At 42.2% G+C, this 25721-nt stretch overlaps 1 protein-coding gene across 3 annotated transcripts in view; it reads left to right on the top strand.

Moving 5' to 3' along the window:
- Nucleotides 1-25721, top strand: part of WDR7 (WD repeat domain 7) — a 105959-nt gene that overhangs the window by 553 nt on the left and 79685 nt on the right. For 2 of the 3 annotated variants that reach the window (XM_035309533.1, XM_035309535.1), the window contains exons 2-18: nt 4727-4900; nt 6110-6216; nt 7034-7112; nt 7599-7773; nt 9598-9674; nt 11038-11157; nt 11351-11496; nt 11964-12066; nt 13109-13247; nt 13740-13988; nt 14132-14352; nt 15824-16019; nt 16531-16745; nt 18311-19080; nt 19619-19707; nt 22998-23087; nt 24945-25063. In XM_035309533.1, coding sequence (XP_035165424.1) covers nt 4742-4900; nt 6110-6216; nt 7034-7112; nt 7599-7773; nt 9598-9674; nt 11038-11157; nt 11351-11496; nt 11964-12066; nt 13109-13247; nt 13740-13988; nt 14132-14352; nt 15824-16019; nt 16531-16745; nt 18311-19080; nt 19619-19707; nt 22998-23087; nt 24945-25063 — 3054 coding nt within the window. In that variant the 5' untranslated portion in view covers nt 4727-4741. The remainder of the gene's footprint in view (nt 1-4726; nt 4901-6109; nt 6217-7033; nt 7113-7598; nt 7774-9597; nt 9675-11037; nt 11158-11350; nt 11497-11963; nt 12067-13108; nt 13248-13739; nt 13989-14131; nt 14353-15823; nt 16020-16530; nt 16746-18310; nt 19081-19618; nt 19708-22997; nt 23088-24944; nt 25064-25721) is intronic. The other variant, XM_035309534.1, reaches the window with a different exon arrangement.

Raw genomic sequence — 25721 nt, 5'->3', positions numbered from 1 at the left:
CGCCGGCACCTCCCGGCACCGGGGCTGCTCCGCGGGCGCTGCACCCGGCGGAGCGGGCCGGGCGCTGCCGGGGCGGGCCTTGCGGCCCCCGGGCCGGGGGGTGAGTGTGGGTGCCCCGCGTGGGCCGGGGCAGCCGAGCACGGGGCGCGGTGTGCCGGCAGCCCGGCGCCACGGGGACCTGCGGCCGGCCTCCCTGACCCCCGTCCGGCCTTGGAGGGCCGGGTGCCGTCGCCTCTTCTCGTTTTCCAGTCATCCGTGCGTACGTGGGGCCGTGTTTCCCTCCCTCGTGTGTTTGTGGTGGGACAGCCGGGGTTACCTCCGCGTTCAGTGCTTTTAAAGCCGACTTTTATAGCCCTTTGCTCAGCTGGGGCGAGCGTTCGCCTGGCATGGGGCCGTAACCCTTGTTATTACCGGGTGGAGATGAGGGAGCGCTTCCCTCGTAACTGCCTGCTTCTTTCGCGTTTAATCTCTGTTTGGGAAGACAGGCTTGTATTTGTGCTCTTGAATTTAGCTTTGATTTGGGTGTATCGGGAAGGTCTGGCAGCGGCGTTTACAATATTTGTGTTTGGGTTACAGCGTGGCTAAAGGCAGAGGCAGCTCGGTGCCAAGAGGAGCGCTGGGTGCAGGTGCTGAGGCGAGGAGCCGCCTGCCGCACTGCAGGCAGGAGGGGGACAGGCACGGCTCGGCCTGGGGGCTGAGCCCCGGCTGCCCCTGCTGGGGACGGGCTCAGCCAGCTGCAGGCGGTAAAGGAAGGCCAGGTGCCCCCAGGTCTGTCATCCTCCCTCAGCGTGAGGTGAGCCATAGTCAGTTTCGCTGGTTATTACCTGCCTTGCAATTCCCCACCGCTTCGCCTAAGTGCAGCGCAGCTAACAGTTTGACCGGGCTGAAGACAGTGGCTGGCTCCCTCCTGCAGATACACTTAGCTCGGCTGTAATGAGCAGGGTTAGCGAGGTCAGCGTGAATATTCATGGTAGGAAAAGCGAGTGTGCGGTGTTTGCCAAAGCAGGGCCTTTGAAAAGTCCTTGCACCTCTCAGTTATGTGGGGATACCTCAGTTCTCCTTGACAGCTGCTTTTTTTTTTTTTTTATCTTGAAATGGGTACAGTTAATTATCAGAACGAATGCACTTGACAGTTTAATTAGCCAGCTGCTGTCCTGCTTTGCGTGTGTATTTGCGTGTGCATGCCTGTCCGGGGGGGTGGCGGTAAAGCTGCCGGCGTGCTGCCCTTGTGCTAGGCCGGCTTCCTGACTTTGCTGTCCCCACAGGTCTGTTTCTTGGCTGTGCTGTGCAGCACTGAGTGCATTCCCCACCTGTTTACTCCTAGCACTCTCTCAATGACATTCTTTAATACTTTCTTTTCATAAGGACTGTTAGCACAGTGTTGCAACAATTTCATTGTGTTTGCAAATCAGGACCTTGAGCGTGGGTAAAGTACAGGCATCGTTCTCCAAGGTTTGTGTTCAGCGCTTACCGTGTGCAAGCTGGAACGATAACGGTTTGTTACGTGTGTCAACCTTAAACTCAGCAGGAAGATCTTTTTACGGCATTTTGTATCACACACAACGTGGGCCAAAATTTCTTGGACCAAAAAATAGGGATTAATTTACTGAAAAAGTGCTAGCCTTTAAAAAGTGCTCTCAGACTTCTCGGATGGCTTTACAAAGAGGAAACTGTGCTCTAAGCAGCGTGATAGCCTCCCATGATGACACAGATGACTGGCCGGGAGGATGAGGAAGAGCAGTGGGTGTTACCTCGGCTGGAGCCAGCCTCTGACACAGATTCCTGAGGAGTTTCCATGCGCTCTGGTAGGCGGGCAGTGAAGCGAAGTGAAAGCCTCCTGCAGGAGGAGAGGTTGGTAACCAGAGGGATGTGCACTGCGAGGACAGGACACGGTCCTGGGCAGCGGCTGTAGTAGAGACTCCCCTTATAGTGAGTCCAAACTAACTCCCAAAGCCCCTGAGCACTCCTGACAGACCTGAAACGAGCGAGATTTTAACTAGCACATGTCACTGACCCTTTGTGTTTAATAACAGAATGGTTTGTTTATTTACTTAAAAGTGTGAATGTTTAAATATTTGGGTTCTGGCACGGAAACCTTTCTGTAACTGGGTAAAGCACTGCATTTTCTTCTCCCCACCCCATCCATCCTTTTCTTTTTTTCATCTGCAAGTATTAAATGGAAGAGGTCATTTGTAATAAAGTTACAGATGATCAGATTTTATAAAGCGCATTGGGTGGTTCAAGTGGCAGCCATGCAGTACCTGCAGGGAGCCCCCCGTCGATGTGATTGCCTTCGTGTAAACGGCTGTAGGTGTTACGGTGGTGTTACAATGCTTGGCTGATGTCTTTTTGAATGAGGGATTCTGTACGTGTGAAAAATATTAGGCGTAAAAATCGTTGTTCACTTGAAAATATGCAACCCGTTTGGAAGGTTTGTGCTGATGTCATGGATGGCAGCCATCTCTGTACTCACTGGTGACACATCTGAATAATAACAGAATTTAAATCCCCCTGAAAGTACAGAAAAATGACATTAGCATGCGGTTAACATTGATAGGGAAATGAACGATTTATTCTCAACCTTTCTAGTTGCTTTGTTTGAGCATGAGCACAGTCAGGTTTATTTAAAAGCAGGTGTTCACTTGGCAGCCCTTAACGGTTCGCTTTGGAGCTGCTGGGTGGGGGACTGCAGCCACGTGCTAGCGACGGCAGGAAGGGAGCCGCCTTCCTTGCCTCAGGACTGGGCACAGGTGGGAAGCCACTCACCAGCTGCACAGCTTCCTGTCGTAAATTACTGCTGTTTGGCTGCTGCTTGTGTCTGTAACACCCTTACCATGGATGCTCTCTCGGGGTGAATGTCTTAGCTCTTGAGTCTTACGAGGTGCAGTGACATCTCTAGCTTCTTTGTGCTGAACGCTGTGGGAAAGCTTGCAGAAGTTGCAGGTGACAAGAAGTTTAAGCAGCAGCTTGCATGCGGATGGAGGAAGGTTTGTGGATTTTTCTGCCTGTCTTTTGTGGTCGCTTGGATAAAAGTGGCAGGGAAAAGCTTAAGGATCCTGATGGACACACAGGTGGCAAGCACAAAGAACTTCACTCAGTTTGATGTCTCCGGCTCCTTTCCCAGTTCAGATTCCCAGTTCTGCAGAAATTGTAGGTGCAAATGATAAAACACGGCTTTTCATCCGTAGTGCTTCCCAGCATGCTTGCTGCGCGTTTGTCAATAAGCACAGCGCTTATTCGCTGCTGTAGTTTGTCATCACTGATGTAAAAAAAAGATGCATCGATTGTTTACAGGCATAAGTGAGGCTGGGTTTTTGTAGGGGGTGCATTTGGTGCTGGGTGACAGCAGAGAATTGTTGTTCTGTGTGGTCCGAGTTCTGCAGCCGTTGAAATGAGCCCGTGGTGCTTCCTGAAAATGAAGTTGTTAATGAAGGCTTTGCGATACCATAATAAAAAACTAGAAGGAAAGAGGTAGCTTTGCTTTTTGCTCTTTCTCCCCGAGGGACTGGTAGTAAATGTTCTAAGAATTATTTTTCCTCTCTTACCTAAAAGTTTGGAAATGTGGGTATTTGTAAGCCTTTAGAAAGTGTCTTGCTGGTAATGTTTGCAGTGCTTTCTCTCATGTTTGTCTGCGTGGAAAGTATAAAATATACTGGGTTCCTTCTATGTTACTTATTACTTAGTTATACTTCTGACTGTCGTGTTACGTTACGCAGCTCTGCACCTCTGAGTGCACCTCTCACTGTATCCTTTGCGTCCTGTAAAATTATTTTACAGTTCCATATTGGCATCGCCCAGGCTGGGAACAATTGATTTAGCATTGCGTAACAATTAACACTGTGGTTACGGGCGGGTTTTGCAAATACTAATTCTGAGGTAGCTTCTAGTGTGCCATAATGGAGAGTGGGCTTGACTGGTGGTCTGTATCTCCATCTGTTGGATAAGGAATGGCTCTTCAGGAGTTCTTAACAGCTGTAGTCCGATGGGATGCAATGTACCTGTACGTGGTGCATTTTCCATGGACGTTACCAGGTTCAATTCCTCTGGCTACAGGGATTGGTTGCACTCGAAATGCAGGCAGCATTTGTCAAAATTACTGTAAAACTATGTTCTGGAAGAAATTTCAAGGTGATGTTTATGTAGATGAGATACAGCGTCAATTTGTGTTGGACTCCACGTTTTTGGAATAGGTCTTGTGCATGTCTTATGTCTGGGTCATGCCAAGGATAAGTAATGCAACTTTAATCCCACCGGTTTCATTCATTAAATTCATGCCAGGCTTTTCTGACAGAAGACCGGTTCTGGAAAGTGCACGGTGACCATAGGAAGCTCCAGAGCCTATTTTTGACAACGGGTCCTTGGGCTTGCAAATGAAGAACTCTGCCCATCAGGCCCGTGATGGGTGCTGCAGCCCTGGGACTTGAAGCACGTGCTGATTCAGAATGCTATAAAAAGGGTGATTTGGGGCAAAGTTACTTACGTGTGTTGGGCAGTGCCAAACTGTTGAAAAGTATCTTTTGCAAGTATCTTTTTTTGTAAGAAGCCAAACGGGTGAGGTGTAACACTAGCCCGTTTCCCTGTGTTTTTCAAGTGCCCGCTTCAGTCTGTTATTCCATCCCTACGTGAAGGTGGGCACGCTCCCCGGTGAGGAAGGAGAGAATTGGGTGCCAGGCGCAGAGATGGCATACGTGCCGATAAGTCATGGTTACCTCTTGATTAAACCGGCAGGTGTGAGAGCAAAATGGCAGGAAACAGCCTGGTGCTGCCCATCGTTCTGTGGGGGCGGAAGGCTCCCACCCACTGCATATCAACGCTGCTGCTGATGGATGACGTGTCCATGATCGTCACGGGCTGTCATGATGGACAGATATGTCTCTGGGACATCTCTCCAGACTTAGAGGTGAGCCCCGGCATGGTTTTTATTTTCTGTGTGCTGTAAGCGTGTAGCTTTGTTGCCAAAGTGATTTAGTCTTCAGTATTATAGCACAGCGTCTGTTCTGGTCTTCAGCTCTTGCTATACCCCATGCGTTTATCCTTTCTTCCTCTGCTCATGAGATGAGGCCTGGATGTGACATCATGCCTCCGGTGGTGAATATTTCAGGTCAGAAAGAGGCCGTTCTGCTCTCATGCTCCGTTACTGCTGCTGCAGTAATCTTAAAAAATAATTATCTCCTCTTTTCTGGAGCTACTCTAAACTTACCGTTACTTTCAAGTGTAGCTGCTTTTACTTGTTTTGTGGAAACTGATTTCAGAGAGCAGAGAACTGTATTTAGAGAGCTCTTTAATGTTTTTTCGAATAAAAGAACTGCTGATTTCCATGAAAACAGAATGAGGAAAAAAGGCTTGGAGCAGAGATACAGACTGATGATTAATTGATTGATGATTGTTTGGCAGTTATACATAGAGCTATGGTATCACATGTCAGTGGCTGCTCTGGTGTTGGAATCAGCAAGAGTCTATTTTGAATAGAATTTTGTAAATTGCCTCAGTATAAGGAGTATTAAACTCCTAGAATACATTAGGAAAATAATAATTTATTGTAAAAATACAGCGTGTTTCAGGAAAAAATTACATTGAATACCTAACAACCTCAACATCTGAGTTACCCCCTCAAATTATGTGTAATATATTTAGAAAAAATAGGCGAAGGCAACAATTTCTTTCTCGGGTGGACAAAGGACACTTTTTTAATCTTTCATCTATAAATGGACTGTATATAAACTTATTTATAAATGCAGAGGGTGGTGAAGGTACTTGACTTGGGGGAGGAACTGTTTTTGCAGTACAACAACGTTTTTTCTTTTGAGTCAGGCCAAAGTCCATCTGTGATTTAAAAGTGTTGATGGCATGAGCTTTATGCAAACTGCATTTTTTCCACAAATTGACGTTACAGTGCTAGGTAGAAACTATTTTTTCACATAATACCGCAGCATTCTGTGCAAACTCAAGATGAAGTCCACAGCTGTGCTAATAAAATGTGTATATATGTTAACACATTTATATTATACAAAAGAGAAAACTGGAACATGTGTATTCAAGGTAAGTAATAGTGCCTTTGTTATTTCACAGTAACTATGTGTATCTTCACATTTGATTTCCCTGATTCCAGGTTAATCCCAGAGCTCTGTTGTTTGGTCACACAGCCTCAATTACGTGTTTATCAAAGGCCTCTGCTTCCAGTGAAAAGCAGTACATAGTGAGCGCGTCGGAGAGCGGGTGAGTTTTCTGGGCATTTATTAAGGTGCGGGGCTGTTAAATAATGGAGGCTGAGGGTAGGGGAGAGATCAGGTTGCTTCCACCTACTTCTTTGCATGATACATCTGATGCAAAGGGAAAAAAGATGAGGAAGCAGCTGACAGATTCCGTTTTGATGAAATTTAAATATAAAATTTTTGGAAGTCAAAATATTGGGGGAAAATACTGTAAATAGGGAGAAATGATTCCCTATCCCTCTGAAATCTGCATTAATTCATAGCGGTATCTGTCTTATTTTCTTATAAGACAAGTCAGAAAAATATCTACTGATGCCATTTATAATTGGTTGTTCCACGGTTTCATGAAGAGCACGAGGTGATGCTGCCAGCTCCTGCCAGCCTGGAACCTCTGAGAAACCATCAGTGTTCAGTGCCATGTGATGAGGTTCTGTTTTTCTCTAACATGCTTTTCCTTTTCTTCCTCACAAATGTGGAAAAGGCAAGTTAACCTTTGGACACCTTAGGGGATGCAGTAGATGTATGTAATGATTTGAAATAGTGGTGAGAGAAATGTGAAATTCTCCGTTAAATGCTTGCATTTCCTTAATATATTGATTGCTTATGATGTACGTTTGCATTTTGCTCGTTTCCCTTTATAGGGAACAGGCTGTGCAGATTTGAATAGAATCAACTCAAGTAGATTTTGAGTTTCCTTGACCCAAATAGAGCTCACATAGTCAATAATAAATGTTTCAGATTCTCCCAGCGTAAATAATTTTGTAATCCTTGGAAGACTGAAATATTTTGGTTATAGCTGTAATCTGTCTTTTGTGTTTTAGGGAGATGTGTCTGTGGGATGTGAATGATGGGAGATGCATAGAGTTTACGAAGCTAGCCTGCACACACACTGGCATACAGGTTAGTACTATGGGTATGCTGCAGAGGTCCTGCTCTCTGTGGTGCAGCGGGGATAACTATAGATCAGTTATTAGAACAAGGAATGGAAGTTATGCAGTATCATCAAATGCTCTAGAGCTGGACATAGGTGCTTCAAATCGGCTTCTGGGGGAAAAAATAATTAGAGAGCCTGGAAAGAACGGAGGAATAGGCTAAAGCTGAGAAGTACAGCTGGGGGAGGTGGGAGAGGGAGGTTGACCTCAGCAGGCAGGGCTGTTACAGGCTCCTGTCTGCCCCCGGTGCTGGGTCAGCCGTCCAAGGGTTGCCTCGGGAAGATAGCAGCAGATGGGGGCCTCAGCAAACAGCTCCGCTCGTCAGAGCCCAGGAGCAATGTTTTTAATATATAGCCGGTAGAATATATCTATGGAATTACAGTCTTGATTAAAAACGAAGCAGTCAGTGTCTTGCATGGAGTATAACTTCTGTGTTGTGTTAATATCTGTTTAGTTCTATCAGTTCACAGTCGGGACTCAGCGTGAAGGGAGACTGTTATGCCATGGACACTATCCAGAAATTCTTGTTGTGGATGCTACCAGCCTTGAAGTTCTTTATTCTTTGTTATCAAAAATATCTCCCGACTGGATCAGCTCCATGACTATCATTAAATCCAATAGAACACAAGGTGATTATTTTTGTTGCCTTTATTATGGCTGTTTTCAACTTCTCAAAAAAGCAATGTTTTATTTCTAGTCCCTGAAAATGTGCAGGGAGAAGACTCGTAGTTTCGGTATCGTCTCTGTTGTTGTTTTAGCCAGAGCTAAAACTCTCATAGGATACATTTTAGTGTTTTCTCATGAGCAAAACCTAAAATGAGCACCTGGGTAAAGAAATTTGCTACAACAGGTTCCAAGCTCACCTGGTAAGTAATTCAGTTCTGTTATCTTCAGTGTGTACATGTGCTGCAATCTGAAGGGCAAGGAGCATTCCTACAGGAAGAGTCATTTTTCTCTTGGAACAAAAGCACATTCCACGAGAGTGATAACTTGTTTTGTCTTTGAGAATTGAAAAAGGGTTTTGGAGAACGCTGTGATAGCAAGAGCCTGGAAACTGGCACGAGGCTAAAGGAAGAGGTGCAAGCACTCTAGATGCTAAGGCTGTCATTTGCATTACTAATGTGATGTGTGGCATACATCGAGATCATTTGGCACGCTAGGAATTGTGATTTTGACAAGATACATACATACCGTGAATATTCCTTGCGATTAGTAGCTTTACCAAAAGTGCTGTCATAACATTTTCAAAGCTATTATTGCAGGAGATGTGTTTAAGGAAAGAGCTGATTACAGTACACAATAAAAAATCTGAAGGCTGCAGAGAGAGGAACTTCAGAAAGTAATGCCAGGCAGTTTAGTGAAGAGGTATGTGGGTAGACAGAACGTATAGTAGTGGATTAGTTAGCATGGTTTGAAGCAATTACTGTCCACATGTCTGTTTCACCGTTAGTTTGTGCTCAGATGCCAAGCTTTAAATTTTTGGCAGCTGTGGAGATGTGCCTCATTCAGCTTCTGTTGTTGAAGCTGTTAATTTCTAAGAGTTTGAGGAACCCTAAGAAAGAAGATTCTGAAGGAGAGAGACTTATTTCAGTTAAGGCGGACAGCAGTTGTAAACTGTTCCCAAAGGGGTGCTGTGGGAACACTGAATTGCTGTCTCCACATCTAAGTTGCTGGAACAACGAGAAGTGAACTCTGGTTTTAAGTTCCCTGCTACTGCACTTAATTTTACTCTTTGTTTTGTAATCATTTTAATCGTGTTTGTGTTTTGTAATCAGAAAGTTATCCCTTGCCCTGGGGATTTTTGTCCTTCAGCAGAATTGCCTGGGAAAAGCTGGAATTTCTGGAAAGTGACTCGCAATAGGTGTGGGTTTGGTGGGGGGGGGGGGGGTGGGTTCCCGGTGGGGGGGGGGGGGTGTGCCCGGTTAATGAACGTAATGGATTACTTTTTCAGAGACACTGTTGGGACACCCCCAGGCAAGTTACTTGGGCAGCGTACAGCTAGCATACATTTCCCATTAAGCTTCAGCAGCCTCTCAGGCCGGTGTGGGCAAACAGCTAGGCATAAACAAGAGGTCTTTCCTGCTGCAAGAGAAACATCTTGCTTTTGGAGACAGTGATGAGACAACCCCTCCTGTCAGACAGCAGTGCTAGAAACAGCTGGGGCTACCCTTCACCCTCTGCCCCCCTCTATTTAGTTTGAGCCCTAGGTGTTAAGAGACCATGTCCCCACCCGTGATGGGAAAGACACTTAAACACAAAACCACCGAATATGTGTATGTGCACTTCTGGCATACCAGTTTGCAAATAATCATTTGGTTTTGAAGCAAACACTTCAAGATTGTTTTGCTAAATTTCAGTGTTGCAGAGCTCTCTTGTATTTTTGTAATCAGATATGCATAAGTGCACACCAAAATGAAGACGTTCTTGTATTAGCCTATTTTTTCCCCCCCCAGAGGATACCGTTGTAGCAGTTTCGGTGACTGGCATCCTGAAAGTATGGATAATAACCTCTGAAGTGAGTCGCATGCAGGTAAGCAAAGGCTTCTGAATTTGAAAATGAATCTGTTTTTTTATTCATGCCATTTAATGGTTTGTGATAATGATATAGAAATATTTTGGTCTATTCAGTTTTAGTTTTTCTTCTTTAAAAGTCCTATTCTTCCCTGAAACTATCTTGTACCTCTCACAGGCTTTTGAGATCCAAAGTGAATTTAGTAACACAAGATTGTTTCAGAAATGTTTAGCTTACCAAACTGATGTGGATGCTATGCTGTATGCGTAACTCTGATACGGACACATTTTATATTAAAGACCTTGCAGTGTAAGTCCTCATTAGTCAGAACAAGATATTAATAAATACCTGTTTAATCTGCATAGTACAGTGAAGAGTATGAAAGCAAGAAACACGTAACTAAACAGGAGTATAGTCCGTTTGGGGTAGTGGGAACCGTGCAAGAGTGAAACGTGAGCTGAATGTGCTTAGTTTCAGCTGGCTGTCTAGCAGAAAGGTAATCCACTGAGAGTGACGGTGCTAAATAGGCACCACTAATCTGTCCAGCTGGGGAATTTGTTAGACTTAAGTGACAAAAGAGGATGCCACGTGCTCTTGCAGATCTTCTTAAGAGGAATAATAGAATAAGAAATGTGACGAGGGTTTGGTTTTTCCTTAGAAGTTGGCCATCTGGCACCTTATGAAACCACGTAGTCCCTTTTCCATCACATTTTCTGTCATGTTTCTAAGGTCAGTTTGAGCAAGGGAAAAAAAAAATCAGCTGGGTGTTGTCTTGTTACCTGATTTCCATACGTATGTTTGCCTGTGTAGAGACTGCCAGTTTCAGATGCTGGTTGCGTTTTCGTCTGGACAGGCTATCAGAAACCGCCCTCAACATAACCAAATGAAAGTTAAGCTGTCATGTGGACGAGGTTGGTCAAGGCACAGCACCGGTGGGGTAGACCCATCTGATGCTCTAGCTCAGAAAAGGGTGTAGGGCCGGAGGGGTGAGGTCCAGTGCTGCCCAGTGGTGCTAGATGGGATCTCAGAACGCAGTTGGTAGTGATCGAACCTTCACCTCTAACCCAGTCCACGGCTGGGGACTTGGGGACATGAGCTCGCTGACATGAGGAAGGAAACAGCCTTGTGTGCTCAGCGGTTCAGCTCTGACTGCTGGTCAGTACTTGTGCCCAATGGGGCTGTACACGTGCTCTCCAAATAAAACTTACCGCCTCCTGTTGGTGCCATTTTTGTCTCTCTGTCTACAAGCCAATTTCTCATTGCTTCTTCAGTTCTGTTCTTCTGCATATATGTTGCTCTCCTATCTGTGACAGTCTGCGGGCTTTTTAAATCAAATGTAGATAACTGAATGTAATTATTTCGCTTGTTCATTTTTATTTAGGATACCACACCAATATTTGAAGAGGAGTCAAAACCTATTTATTGTCAGAACTGTCAAAGCATTTCTTTCTGCGCATTTACCCAGCGGTCGTTGTTGGTAGTGTGCTCCAAGTACTGGAGGGTAAGGAAAGCTGAACCAACGCTAGCTTATCCTCACAGTAGCACCTCATGCAATTAAATTGCCAGTAAGACATTCAGATCAAGATGTTCTAAATTCTTTTAATATGTGTATGTGGAAACTGCAATTAGCCGCTGCCTGGGCATTTTAATCTGTAATTGGTTGACAACCGATAGACTTCTCTGTTTCTTTTCAGGTTTTTGATGCTGGAGATTATTCCCTTTTATGCTCAGTCCCAAGTGAAAATGAACAGACCTGGACCGGTGGTGACTTTGTGTCAGCTGATAAAGTGATTGTTTGGACAGAAGATGGACAAAGTTTCATATATAAATTACCAGCCAGGTACTCAAAAATGAAACGCTTGGATTCTTTTTTTTTTTTTTTAGATTAAAGCATGAGGCATTTTGTATGGTTTGAATGGTTTTCTTTTTACATCTTTTAATTTGTGATATGCAAACATTTCTTTGTTCTGGGTGGAGATGCAGTTTTATCGTTTAGATCCTCCAATATTCTCACATAAGTCAGACAAAAAATCCTTTTTGACCTTCATGTGCCATCACAGCATAAAGAAGCAAGCAGATCTACATGGTGGTCTGTTGGAGGAATACTTGAGTTTGGTGTGGTTTGGTCCTGAGTAAGATGCCAATAGTTTTGAACTCTGAAACTCTGAACTCTGAAAATGCAATGTTTAAGGGCTTGGATACTGTTTTTGCTTAAGAATCTAGCATATTATTTAGTTAGCTATTGATAGCGTGATCACTTCAGTCATACGATAAATGTTATTCCTTTTTTTCCGTTCTTAAACCCAGCTGTCTACCAGCTAGTGATTCATTTCGCAGAGATGTGGGAAAAGCAGTAGAAAATCTAAATCCTCCTTTATTGTACAGCATATTGGACAGAGCAGATAAACAGGTAAAAATACGTTTCTTGGGGTTTTCATTTATGGTCAGTATTTCTCCTTGAGAGAGTTTACATATGCATACTTCATGACATTTTCTTCTCTTTCTAAGTAGACCTTCAGAATTTCCTCTTTTGCTAGAGAAAATAGGCATTTGGAAGAAAAACAGATGCAATTTCCCTGCTATTTTGTTTCTTTGTTTTGGTTCTTGTTGGTTTTCAAATAAATGCAGAGATTAGTTTATGGTCAAGTGAATCTTCAGTTCTTGTATGCTAACAGTTTATCATTTGTCAGTGCTGGAGCAGAAGTCAGGTTGTGATGTGCATGATGATTAGGCAGTCACTGAGCAAGGGCTTTTAGAGTCACAACTTTGAGTTTGCAAGCTTAGATTCTTGCGAAGTAAAGAAAAGCCAATTCTGGCTAAAATCCTCATTTAACTAAACTTGTTTTTATACTGTATTGTGGACTGTATCTGCTATAAACTAATATATTTTGTGACTGTTGTGTGATATACCTAGGCATCTGTACTACTAGCTTTAAATAACTGTCTCACTTACAAATACTGTTAATGTAAGAGTATTGTATAGATCCTTTTTTAATCTCAGCCATTTAATCTGTTGCCAAATTTGGGCATTTAAACGTGTATAGGTTTGATCTGCTGTGTTATTTCTTAACTTATAACTTTCTTTTCTCTTGGCCGCTTTCCTTATTGAGTAGCGTATCTTCAGCTTACTGTTACTGTTGAAATGTTAACAATTTTAGAATATGCATATATAGAGAGAGATAAATATAAATATAAGAATATATAAAACGTATATATTATATATTTTTTCCCCTAAAACTGTGACTTGTTTCATAACTAACCACAGTATCTTCTAATTCATATTGATGTATTTATTCTTCCTTCTATAACAAAGATAAAGCATAGAGTAGCTGGTTTTTGTTCTACTTTCAAAATGTACAGCAGGTTATGCGAGAAAACTAAATACTCAGATTTGTACATGGTTTGCATATGTCTGGAGTTGTTCTAATTTATTTTATTTTATTTTTTACCAGTTACTTATATGTCCCCCAGTTACTCGATTCTTCTACGGACGTAGGGAGTTTGCCTATAAGCTGCTAATCCAAGGAGACTCTTCAGGAAGACTGTGCATTTGGAGTGTGCCTGAAAATCTTGAACAAGATAATGCAGAAGGTATTACATAATTATGTCCTCTTCCTAGGTCTTTTTATGGCCATCTCTATTTTGTTATGTACTTTGTTGCTGGATAAAGCACCGCTGCTTTTCCTACAAACTGAGGAAGCCTTTTTTGTTGTACTTTTTTTTTCATTGCCTCTTTTAAGAGTTGTAGTTACTTAAGATTTTCATCACATATTGAAAAGTTAAATTTACTCTGAATGCTTCTCAGGTGCTAAGTTTTAATGGCCTTTTTTTCCTAACACCAGCTATGGTCATTGTTGTCTGCCTACATAGCTTCCTCTTGTAGCTTAAATCATATACTTTTCCAGTTCTCTCACATGTATTGTTTCTCTGTGTTGCTGCAGCTTCCCTCAGGTCAGTGAATTGATCTCCAATATCTTTTATGTGGTGTTGTAGCATGGTGTATTTTAACTTTGAAATCTTTCAAGAAAAGCATTCCTATTTTGGTTCTTGAATAGTTTTTTTTCCCCTTTTTTTTTTAAACAGGACTGCAAACAACAACTTCAATATCCCTCCAGGAAGCTTTTGATAAACTTACTCCTCGCCCAGCTGGGATTATAGACCAACTAAGCTTAATACCAAACTTCAATGAACCACTTAAAGTTACGGCCAGTGTGTATATCCCAGCACATGGGCGTTTGGTCTGTGGTCGGGAAGATGGGAGCATTGTTATTGTGCCAGCAACACAAACTGCTATAGTTCAGCTTTTGCAAGGAGAGCATATGCTTCGGAGAGGTATGCTAACAAGCTTTTGAAAAGCACGGCTGGATTGCAGTGTGTGCAATCTAATTTATTAATTGTTCTATCAAAAATTAATTATTTTTTCCCTTTTTCATCCTTCCCCACCCCATATCCCCTAACCCTACCCTATTCCTCAGGCTGGCCACCTCACCGGACTCTCAGAGGCCATCGAAACAAAATTACATGCTTACTGTATCCTCATCAGGTTTCTTCTCGTTATGATCAAAGGTATTTGATCTCAGGTGGTGTGGATTTCTCAGTCATCATGTGGGATATATTTTCTGGAGAGATGAAACATATCTTCTGTGTACATGGTGGTGAAATTACACAGCTTCTAGTTCCACCAGAAAACTGTAGTGTAAGTTTTAATTAATATGTCCTGGTAACTTGTCTTACACTTCCCATGAATGCTACAGCCCCTAAAATCCTTCCTGAGAGTGTGAATGCAATATGAAATACCAAAGCTCTAGCACTGAGCTCAAGTATAACCCTTGCAGATATTTAAAAAGCATTTAATTGTTCTGTTAATTTTGGTTTTGTTCACATCATGATTTAGCTATGGAAATAATTAAAACTAGTGGGAAAATGTGTATTAAAGCCCAGCTAGTTAAGGAAATGCTTGACATTAGATGATACCCAGCATTAACTGCAGGAGAGGATTTCTATGACATGGAAGCAACTTCTTTCCCCTGAAAACCTTTGATACTGGGGCAAGTGTTCCCCACCACTTAGCCCATAAGCCCATAGGTTTTGAATGATTTTTTTTTGATACTTGGATGAACAGAGAGAATTTAATGCACAAAGTGACGCTGGTTTACTTGAGAACCATGGTTTCTCCTTTTTGCTCAACACAGTTTCTTTGCCTTTTGTTTCCTTTTTTTCCCTTCCCTTGTTGTTCCCTTTTTCTTTAATGTTCCGCTTTTTTTTATCCTCATTTTCATACTTCTAGTTCTTGAGCCTGTTTCCTGTACCTCTGCACTGCTTAGCTCTGCTGAGACACTAACCGTCCTTGGATGTCATGAAAATGTCTCTGACTTAGCATGTTAATCTAAACCATGTGTAGATGGGAAAATTTTAATTTAAACTTAAGTATTAGCATATAATCCAAGTCTGGAAAGAAACGGAAGAGCTGGAAGAAAATGCAAAGCTATTAAAACTATTTGAAGAGTAGTTCTTTGAGTGACTTCACCTGTAGCAGTGTTTCTATTAGCGTATGTGCAGGGACGTGTATTCTGTATTATAAATCAGAATGCCTATAGTCTCTTTTTTCTTTTACTAAGAAATACGCATCGGTATTAGCTAATATATTTTGCCCTATAGCATGAAAAAATAAATAAAAGTGACAGGGTTGAGAGTAGGTAGTCTGTATTTTATTTACCAGTGAAGTATTATTTTTATGACTCTTTTGAACTGTACACAATTACTTCCCCTTCAGATTTTAAACATTTGAAAAACATGTTGGTAGAAAATAATTTCCTTTTTCTGGAAAGATTGAGAAATTTCTGAACGTGACTATGAAGTGATGTTATTGGTTCAGTGCATAATTTTTTTCCGAGGTAGCAATATCACGTGGCTATGCTCAGAAGGCAAGGACGTTCTTGTACCTGTTTGCTCTTTATGACATGCAGGTAGTTGGATTCAAGACAATTTCTACAAATGAAAATCTGTTTCCAGTGATGACAGCAAGTTGTGCCATAGATTTGTGTGTCTGCGTTTGCTTATAAAACAAGTTTTTGATCATTATACTTGGTCCAGTGAAGAAGAGATTATTAAAAATAAACTGCCTACCTTATGATTCATCTTTATTTATTTATATATTCATTTTTAAGGCAAGAGTCCAGCACTGCATTTGCTCTGTTGCCAGTGATCACTCGGTAGGTCTTCTGAGTCTGCGGGAGAAAAAGTGCATCATGCTGGCATCCCGTCACCTTTTCCCTATTCAAGTAATAAAGTGGAGGCCTTCTGATGACTACCTGGTAGTGGGATGTTCAGATGGGTCTGTGTATGTCTGGCAAATGGATACTGGTAAGCTTCAGTTCAGACATTGTTTAACCACTTGTTTTAATAATACTTAGTAATCTGGGCAAGTTGCATCTGAGGGATGTGTTAATTTTTTTCACACACTTCTGTTTAGAAATCCAGCTCTCCCCATGTTCCCCAGATTTGTAGATTAAATACATGTTTTACTATTTATAGTAAATAACTCATTTATTTCTGGAGAAGTACAGCTTCCTCTGCCTTTTTCTCCCTATGTATCTTTCCTACTTATCTTTACAGAGCACAGTTAAGATGTTAGCTGTCCTCTTAATTTATTAGTGTTCATTCTTCCTCAGCAGTTTTCTTGAAAGCTTGCTGTAGAAATGCAGCACCTTAAATCTCCAATAGTTCCTTCATCTGCAAAGTGAAGGATATGAAGGATAGTCATCAGTACTCTCTACCTGTTGCATCCTGTGGTGTAAATTATTTTTGCACTTACAATGTTTTACACATTCTGAATTTTTCCTGCTTAAACTAATGTTTTCTAAAACATTTGAAGGTGCACTGGACAGGTGTGTGATGGGAATAACAGCAGTAGAAATCTTGAATGCCTGTGATGAGGCAGTTCCAGCAGCCGTGGACTCCCTCAGTCATCCCGCTGTCAACCTGAAGCAGGCCATGACTCGGCGTAGCCTGGCTGCTCTGAAAAACGTGGCACATCAAAAACTGCAGACTCTTGCCACTAACCTGCTAGCTTCTGAAGCATCCGACAAAGTAAGTTCTGGTCTAGCTTGTCTGTTTCTAATGCAGTATCCAAACCATTTATTTTCATATGTAATTCAATAAAATATAGCAAGTCTTCATCGTTGTAACTGAAAGGATCTTATCCAAACCACTCTGAAATTTTAATAGAAAGATGTAAACGAACTTTACCTGGCCTTGGGTAAGCCCAAGAAGGACAAGGAGCAGAAATTGAAACGGGGGAAATTTCAGTCTGAACGCAGGAAGACATCTCTTTTTACTGTGAGGGCAGCAGAGCACTGGAACTGGCTGCACAGGGTGAGGTTCTGGAGCGTCTGTCCTTGGAGATGTTCAAAGCTGGACTGGGCACGGTCCTGGTCCTGTTTTTGCAAAGGGTTGGAGTGTGTTCCAGCCTCAGGTGTTCCGCGGTTCTGTGAAGTAGCTGTTCACCTTTTATAGCTGTGACACATCTTTGGAATTCCCTATACAGATGTGGCTTGCAAAAGAAATTAAAATATTTTTCTTTAAACGTGTTGCTGCATTTTGAGAATTGAAAAAAAAGCATATTTTCCAATACTGATCAATATATTTGCAATGGCAATATGTGCTTAATACGTTAATACCATGAAGTCCATTAAGAACAAACAATTCGTATGTTCAAGTGTGTATGTTGGTACTTCTCTGGATGAAGTTTTTTTGTATTGCATGTGAGAGGACGGTTTGGGTCTTGAGAGAGAAAAAAATAATATCCCGACAATAGAAAGAGAGTTTCATGTTTTCAGAACACTGCAATATCCAGGTTTTTATTATCTCAATTTTATTTGTGCTAGGGATTAAAATCTGTAGATAGGAGACTAGAGTTAAGTTTCATTTGTGACCACATTAAATCCTTTAGCAGGGGTAGTTTTTGCCCAGCCAACAAGGGAAAACAATTATGTGTGCAGAAGGAAACCCAAGAAGCTAAAGGTTGATGGAGGACTAATCACGTTATGAAGACTGTATGCTGAAAGAACTGCTGGGATTTCTCTTGCCAGTCTCTGGGTCCTAAGAAAACGAGCTTGTGTTTGTTCGCTTGTTTCTTTCGTTTTTCTCTTGATAAATGCAGGTTTCTGATGTTCTGGCAGTTTGGCTTCTGACCAGCAGGGAGCAGCAGAGATCTGCTTCGAGCTCTGTTTATTTTCCTTTTCTCCTTTTTTTTTTTTTTTTTTTTTTTTTTTTTAAACCTTCCTGCATCCTATTCTGTTTGGAAAAGAGCGGTCCCCTGCACAGGGCGTTTTTGGAACGGTGTCACCTTGTTTTTCCAAGTATCTAAGTGCCCAGGCTTGTGCAGTAGTGTTCATACCGAATCCTCCGAGTGTCAGCGTTACACTGTTAACGTATATTAGGTTTGTGATACTTGATCACTACTCTGAAATTCCTGATGTTATGAGAATGGCAGTGAAGCATCTTAGAATGATTTTCATGTTTTATACCCTGCGAGTTTTCAAGCTTTGTTCACACAGGGCTTCCTCGATTTGTCAATTAAATCCAAGAAATGTACAAAGACAGTTAGCCAGTTAAAATTTTGAAATAGCTTTTATTTTCTTTTATTTTTGTAGGGGAATTTACCTAAATATTCACATAACTCCCTGATGGTTCAAGCTATAAAGACTAACTTAACAGATCCAGATATACACGTGCTCTTCTTCGATGTAGAGGCCCTGATTATTCAGCTGCTGACTGAAGAGGCCTCGAGACCCAACAGTGCACTCATTTCTCCAGAGAATTTGCAGAAGGCATCTGGCGGTTCTGACAAGGGAGGCTCCTTTTTGACTGGCAAACGAGCAGCCGTCCTCTTCCAGCAGGTCAAGGAGACGATCAAAGAGAATATCAAGGAGCATCTTCTCGATGATGAGGATGAGGATGAAGAATCAATAAGGCAGAGAAGAGAGGATGGTGACCCGGAATATCGCTCTAGCAAATCTAAACCATTAACTTTATTAGAGTATAATCTAACCATGGATACAGCAAAGCTTTTCATGTCTTGTCTTCATGCCTGGGGCTTGAATTCTGTTCTAGATGAGCTTTGCCTTGATCGCCTGGGGATGCTTAAGCCACACTGTTCTGTGTCCTTTGGCCTCCTGTCTAGAGGTGGCCACATGTCTCTGATGCTTCCCGGTTACAATCAGTCTGTAGGTAAACCATCCTACGAGGGCGTGGAGCTGGGAAGGAAAATGTCCATTACAGAAGGACTCGGGAAGGGGACATACGGTGTGTCGCGTGCAGTCACCACTCAGCACCTCCTGTCTGTCATCTCGCTGGCAAACACGCTGATGAGCATGACTAATGCAACTTTTATTGGAGACCACATGAAGAAAGGCCCAGCCAGGTACAGGAAGTACTCCCTCTAACTCACAACAACTTTCTTTCAGAGTCTGTACTTTGATACAGTGCTTTATTTTGCTTAATTTTACTGTGGAGTTGCTGTGTATAACGGCTCAGAAAACCTTTGGTTCCCAGATGACCAGAGTGCATTTCTTCTTATCATGACTAAAGCATTTTTTGTGCCAAAGTAACTTTATTGCTTTTAATTGAGTTACATAACTTACAATGTTAATATGATGTGGAGTTAAAGTAACGTTTGTGCCAGTAGGGATGAGAGGCCAGTTCTGCCCTTTTTGATGAGTTTTAGTTTTAAATAGATTAAAGAGTAGGACAAATTCTAAGGAGATCAAAACATACAGACAAACTTTTCATCACCAAAGAGTAAGCTAGGAACTGTACATGAGATGCATCATTCTTTACAGGATTGCCTTTCAAAGTTTGTTTAGTCACACTGTCTTAGCAAATAATCCTCCCCTCCCTCTTTTTTCTTTTTTTTTCCCCTTGTCTTCCTTCCTCTCCGCCTTCATGCACGTCGTGTTTAGGCCACCTCGGCCTGGCACTCCAGAGATGACAAAAGTGAAGGCACCTCCTTCAATGTCAAGTCATGCAGCTCAAGGACAAATCAAGCAAGGTAAAAATGACTTTCTTTGGAACAATCTGATATGTCGTTTCAGCTCTTGACGCTGAAGTTACCACCTTACTATCATGTGATTAAAAATATTGCTAGCTTCTACATGGGAGGAAGAAGGTTGATGTATGACGCTGAAGGGTCCTTTAGTAGTCTGCATTTTCTCTGTCATAAGTACAGTGGCTAGGTTTAATATGTAGAACAACATGCGATATGAAAAGAGGGCTAACACCAGATGAGACCTGGATTTTGTACTGGAGTGGAGCAGTGAGCTGAGCCTCCTCCAGGTGGTGGGAGCACCACGGAAGCTGTCCTGCGGGGAACGGAGGGATGGAGGAGGAGGAGGCAGCTCCTCCCTGCTTGCTCTCTAAATTAAAGAGCTGCTGTTTCATGCAGCAAATGAATTGATGCCAAAAATCAAGTTAAACATGTGTAACATCACGGTGTGGCCATTTTTGCCTTGAGTGCCTGGCTCAGGAGCAGGTGCCCCGTTTGACAGAGCGGTGCGGCAGCTGGGGAAGCCGGCGCTCCCCGCACCACCTCCCGCAGGCTGGGCAGGGGACACGAAGCCTGCACCAGCCGGGGGGGGTTGGTCACTGGGGGCACGTCCCAGTGTGAGCTTGGTCGTGTGTGCTTGCTGCCTGATGAAACAAAGAGGGAACGTGTACCTTGCTGGTCTTATCACCGCTCCTCGGAGGTTTTCTGGGTGTAAGGCCAGAATATATGCATATATATGTATGCATATACACTGTAGGGCAGAAGAGTAGTGTTTTTTCACTTTTTTTTTTCCAAAATGTGTTTGATTTTTCATTAATCTATAAAGGAAGTATCTTTCAGGACTCATTTGAAATTTTCTTCCTTAATTACATTTAAAAAACAACACTTAACTGTTATCGTTAGCTGTTAAAACTTTCTTTTCAAGCTACGTGAACATGAAGAAATTTACACTTTGTAAAATGGTTGCATTTTGCAGAATACAAATGCTTTGTCGTTGTGATATTTTATGGATATTTATCTTTTATATTTCAAATACCCTTCGTGTACATCCTAACTTAGGTCTTTAAACTGTGGAAGTGCTCTTGTATTAGTAAGCTGGTAAGCACAACAGGTAACTTCATACATCAAGCGTGTGACTTTCATCATTCACATCCGAAAAGGAGGGAAATTTGTATCTCAGGAGGAAACTTACTCATCAGCAACACGTGTGTGTTTTCTTTTGCTATATATATTTTTTTTTGTGATCTGTGTTTGGAAAGGGTAAGTCAGCATCAAGAGTGATGAGCATAAAGCTTATTTTCAGGATCAAAGGTGCTACATAAATAGAGAAGTAGCAGTCAATAATGAAAAGTAGAAATAGAAAATCAAGAAGAGCTGCTGTTTCAACATGTGCATTTATTTTCCCAGCCACTTAGTTTTCTTTGAAAGATTTGTATTTGAGAGGTCAGGATTTACCAGAGATGGTGTCTGTATGGCAAATTCAGTGGCAGAAAAAACATATTTCTCACAGAGGATCTGTGTTCCTGTTTTTAAGGGTACAGTTACATTGGGATTTTCCTTTCCCAAATGAAAACTATGTAATTTTTCTTAGAAATAGTTGTGTTGTTTATGGTGATAGACATACGTTAGCTATCCAATATCATTTTAACAATTGATAAAAATCAAATTCTGTGCATCGTCAAAAGTATAAAAAAATACATTTGTTCCTAAAGTATGTTTTTTTGTTTTGTTTTTGTTTTTCCTATGCTTGGTGGCATGTCTTGCATGCTCCTGGGGAGAGATGAGTTTGTTTGAATGGCACCCATGGGTCATAAGTTTACCTTTCCCTCCCGCTGCGTGCTACTTACAGCATCTCACCACTCATAAATTACTAGTGCTTATTCTTAAAAAATCAATTAGTATAGCTACAATTAATGCATGTTATGACATGCTTGATCTCCATCTCTTTGACCTGTATTTGTCCTGAGTTCAGCACAGCTCCGTGCTACGCAGCTATGGGGCCAGCTGCTTCCATTGCAGTGATTGTTATAATTACTGACACTTGCCGGGAGAGAACAACAACAACAAAAAGAGGTCAGAAAGGAAAACTTCAAAGGTTTGAGTTTTGTTTAAAAAAAAAAAAAAAAAAGAAAAAAGTGGTGTGTTTTTTCTTAAATTGACTAGCTTCTTTTATGCAGCTACCAAAGTCCCTTTTGTCGCGCAGTGACTGAGGCTGGTGGCGGTGTCACCGTACACGTGCCATCATGCTGCGCTCGTGTGGAAGGTATGGAAAAAGTAGCGTGGATGCAGATGTCCTGCAGCGACAAAAGAAGTTCACTGCATGAAAAGCAAACAGCCTATTCAGGAGACAATGCTTAATATGTTCAGGAGCCTGAACCCATTGTTGTTCTGCAACGGAATAAAAGCGGGGGATTCATTTGCAGATGCTTGTGCATGACATATGGTAATTTCTCTATAGGAAGGAAGTGTCAGATAGTGACCTGTAAATCCCCGCGCTGACCTCTGGTTGTAGCATGTGTGTGCCATAAGGTCTGCGCATCTTTTCATGTGATAATATGAAGTAACGAGCATTAGTGGAAGTATAATGTTTAGAACTGCTTTTAAATTACATTTGCACCGAGAAATCACACAGCACACAAAATAAATACGTCACAGCTCCTGCTTTGAGTACATGCTTGACCTGTGCTCTTTCATGTTTGCTTTCCTGTACTCTTACGCAGCGTGGTTTATATGCTGCTGCTTTATATTCGTAGTCCTTCCTTTTGTTTAGGTTTAAACTTACTGGAACGGACACATTTCAAAGGGAACTGCATTAAAACTAGCCATTGGTAATACATCTTACGGCATTTTAGATGAACAGGTGGGACAGCCCAGGTTAAAAAGGGGTTATTTCTGATTTTTTTTTAAATGAGTAGCACAAAGCCCAAATCTGTCTAGATATGGGGAAAAACAAGAACAAAAGTGAAACTCCTGGTTTTAAACTGCCAGTCAACCATTATGCCAAACCGAATCCCAGCTTTCTAAAGACATACTTGTAATTTTTTATTTACAGGTACTTTTCTTTCCAAAACACGCAAGTTTATGTTAGTGTATCTGTGTTTCTCTGCAGCTGCATGTCTTCCTCTCACTGACATTGCACTTCTTGTACAGCCGAGAAATTTTTTTTAAGTTGAATATTATCACCGTTTCCTCCAGTTTTGTTTGTCATTCTTCAGTGATACTAATCTGTTTTTCAGAAGCTGCTATCCTCACTTTCCTCTTTTTTTCTCTTTATTTCTTCTTCTTTCCTCTGCAAGTTGCTCCTGCTGTTTCTTCTAGCACTGAAGCTGGTCACTCTGGCTCTGACACTGCTCCTACTTTACATACCTGTTTCTTAGTAAATGAAGGTATTCTTTCCTCATTTTTTCTATTTGTCTTTTACTTTCAACTAATGTCCTTTATCATTGTTACGACATGACTTCAGTTTGGTCTATGTAGATGCTTTTCTTTGCAAGTTACAGAGGCAATGGGTTTATTTCTGTGTGCTTTGCTATTAGTGCTGGCAGAGGGTGAGTAGATCTGGTTTGTCTGTCTTGGACTTTCTGTACGCTCAGCTCTCAACTGCTGTATCAAAGGCTGTATTTCAGATCTTGTTTGGTTTTGCTGTTGCCTTTGGAGGAAAAAGTCTAAGACCCCTTTAAAGTAGGGAAAACATAAGAGTCTTTTCCTCCTGACGAGATATGAATGAAAGAAGCTGTACTCCATGTGGTTTGCATTCCATTTGTGTGACATTTCCCCTGTCTCTGTTGTGGACGTAGCTGCTGCTTCTTGGTACGAAGGTTCAGCCCTGTCCAGAGCCTTGAGGGACCCTTCTGGTACGCGCATGCGGCACTCGTCCACTTTGGGGATGAGCGAGCAACAGCATTTTGTAATTCACATTGCAAACCAAAAGGCTGAAAATTCATGGTCCTTTTAAAAAGGAAAGAGAAAATCATTTCAAGTCACTTAAATTTTGGTTTTGGTGCTTATGAAAACAGAAATGATTTAGTTAAACTACATGGGGCTTGCGTTTGTTGGTTTGTTTCTTCTAATAAATGTTTATCTACATCATGAAGAATGTCTTCCTGACCCAAAGATTGGCACAAAAAAAAATGAACAAAAAATCAGAAAACAAAAACCAAACAGAAACCAACCCCTTGTATCACAGTTCAAACCTTTGTTTGATGCCTTTATTGCCAAGCCGTAAATTTGTGCTTTCACGCAGGACTTTCAGGTATGAAATGATTTCTTTTCTTGTACCATCATGAAGAGCTTTATTAGCTAAAATATTTAGGATTTTATGTTCACAATTGCTGACTAATTAAAACTATGGATCTATATGCTTGCCTGAAGTGCTTCTCAGGTTTCTCAAGTCAATGTAGAGCATAATACTACAAGATCTGTGTAAAGTACACGACAAGCATTTTTATGATCCGTGTCATTTGAGCTTGATATGCTCACCCGCACAGTTCTTAACTACATCATATCACAGCTTTATGGTATGAGTATACTTGAGGTAAGCTCGTTCAAGCAAGGTTTAGATGGGAAGATGAGGATGGCAGACAAATGTGTGGCTTTATGCATTTGTGTACCTTTTAAAACGGCACAAGAAAGTTAATAATTTTTCAAATGGTAACTCAAGTGCTTAGTGTTCTGTAACTGAAGTATACCAAAGTTGCATGTAGGGTATTGTGTAAAAATAATGGCAATTAGTGTTTAAACAGATCACTTAAATTAGTCTTGCACTCAGCACATGGCTTATGCTGAGGAGCTTTTTTGTACATACGTATGTTGAGTCGACTGAAGGTTGCAAGCTGACAGTCCAAGCCTGTGACTGGGCAGCGTTACACAGTCTTTCTGTGAGGGGATGGGGAGAAAGAGGGATACTTGTCTCAAACCAGTCCCGATTAAACACAATCTCCTGCTGACGTCGAGCTCTGAGCAGCTCTTTGGGGCGCACGGTCAGTCCCGGAGGAGCTCCTCATGTACCCGCCTGGCACAGGGGGCACATGCAGTGCCTGGGGGTCTGGCTGCAGGAGGGAAAATCTGTTGTTCTGCTGCAAAATTGGTTCTTTTATTTTTTCCCCTTCTTTCTCCCACCTTCTCCTGAAGACCTAACCTGCACCAGGCCAGTGGCCAATGTAAATTTACTCCTTTGCATTTTAAATTTAATATCTCTTTGGTGTTAATTGCATTCACCTCGCCATTACGCTGTGTTTTAACAGGGTGGAGCCAGCTGGCCGCTATGCACTGCGTGATGCTCCCCGACCTGCTGGGGCTGGACAAGTTCCGACCTCCTCTCCTGGAGATGCTGGCCCGCCGGTGGCAGGACCGGTGCCTGGAGGTGATTTCTGTAGTTTTGTGCTCGGGGTAGCTTCTCTTCCTGCCTCTATTCAGTGCTCAATTCTGAAAGTCCGAACTACATATTCTCAGATATCACTCCACCTTTTTAAATCCTAATCTCGTTGCTATACGCTGGTACCGTGGTCTAAATAGGGAATGACAGCCGAGGGGCTTTGTTGGCCCAGGCAGCCCCCAGCACCCCGCTGGCGAGCACCCGGTGACAGCAGGGACCTGTGAGTACCCCGCTGGCCACTGGGCGTCATCCTGCTGCTGCTGGAAAGGGCAGGGTGGCGAGATTTACAGGAGCAGAGGTTTACAGAGCAGAGATTTACGAGAGCAAACCGTCAGCTAACCCGGTAGAAAAGCTCAGTCCCCCAGCGCAAGGAGCTCCGCGCGCTGCTTGGGGGACCCGGGGAGGAAGGAGTGGGGGCACTTGCTAGGAAGAAGCAGAAAGGATCCATGTGTGGCAAACAAAATTTGATGTTTGAACCTTTCATTACTTTTTTATTATTATTTATGCAAACAGAATGTAGCTTTATAGAACTCTTACGTGTTGTTGTCTTTTATTAAGCACATTTCTCCTCGATATAAAAAGTTACTGATTCCTTTCCGATGCCAGATCCTGGAGTTGTTCATTGCAGATTCAGGAGGCCAGCTTT

This window comes from Oxyura jamaicensis, chromosome Z (genome assembly GCF_011077185.1).
Source record: "Oxyura jamaicensis isolate SHBP4307 breed ruddy duck chromosome Z, BPBGC_Ojam_1.0, whole genome shotgun sequence".
Lineage (NCBI taxonomy): Eukaryota > Metazoa > Chordata > Aves > Anseriformes > Anatidae > Oxyura > Oxyura jamaicensis.
Note: the sequence above shows the minus strand (reverse complement) of the source record. Positions and strands in the feature narration are given on the sequence as shown.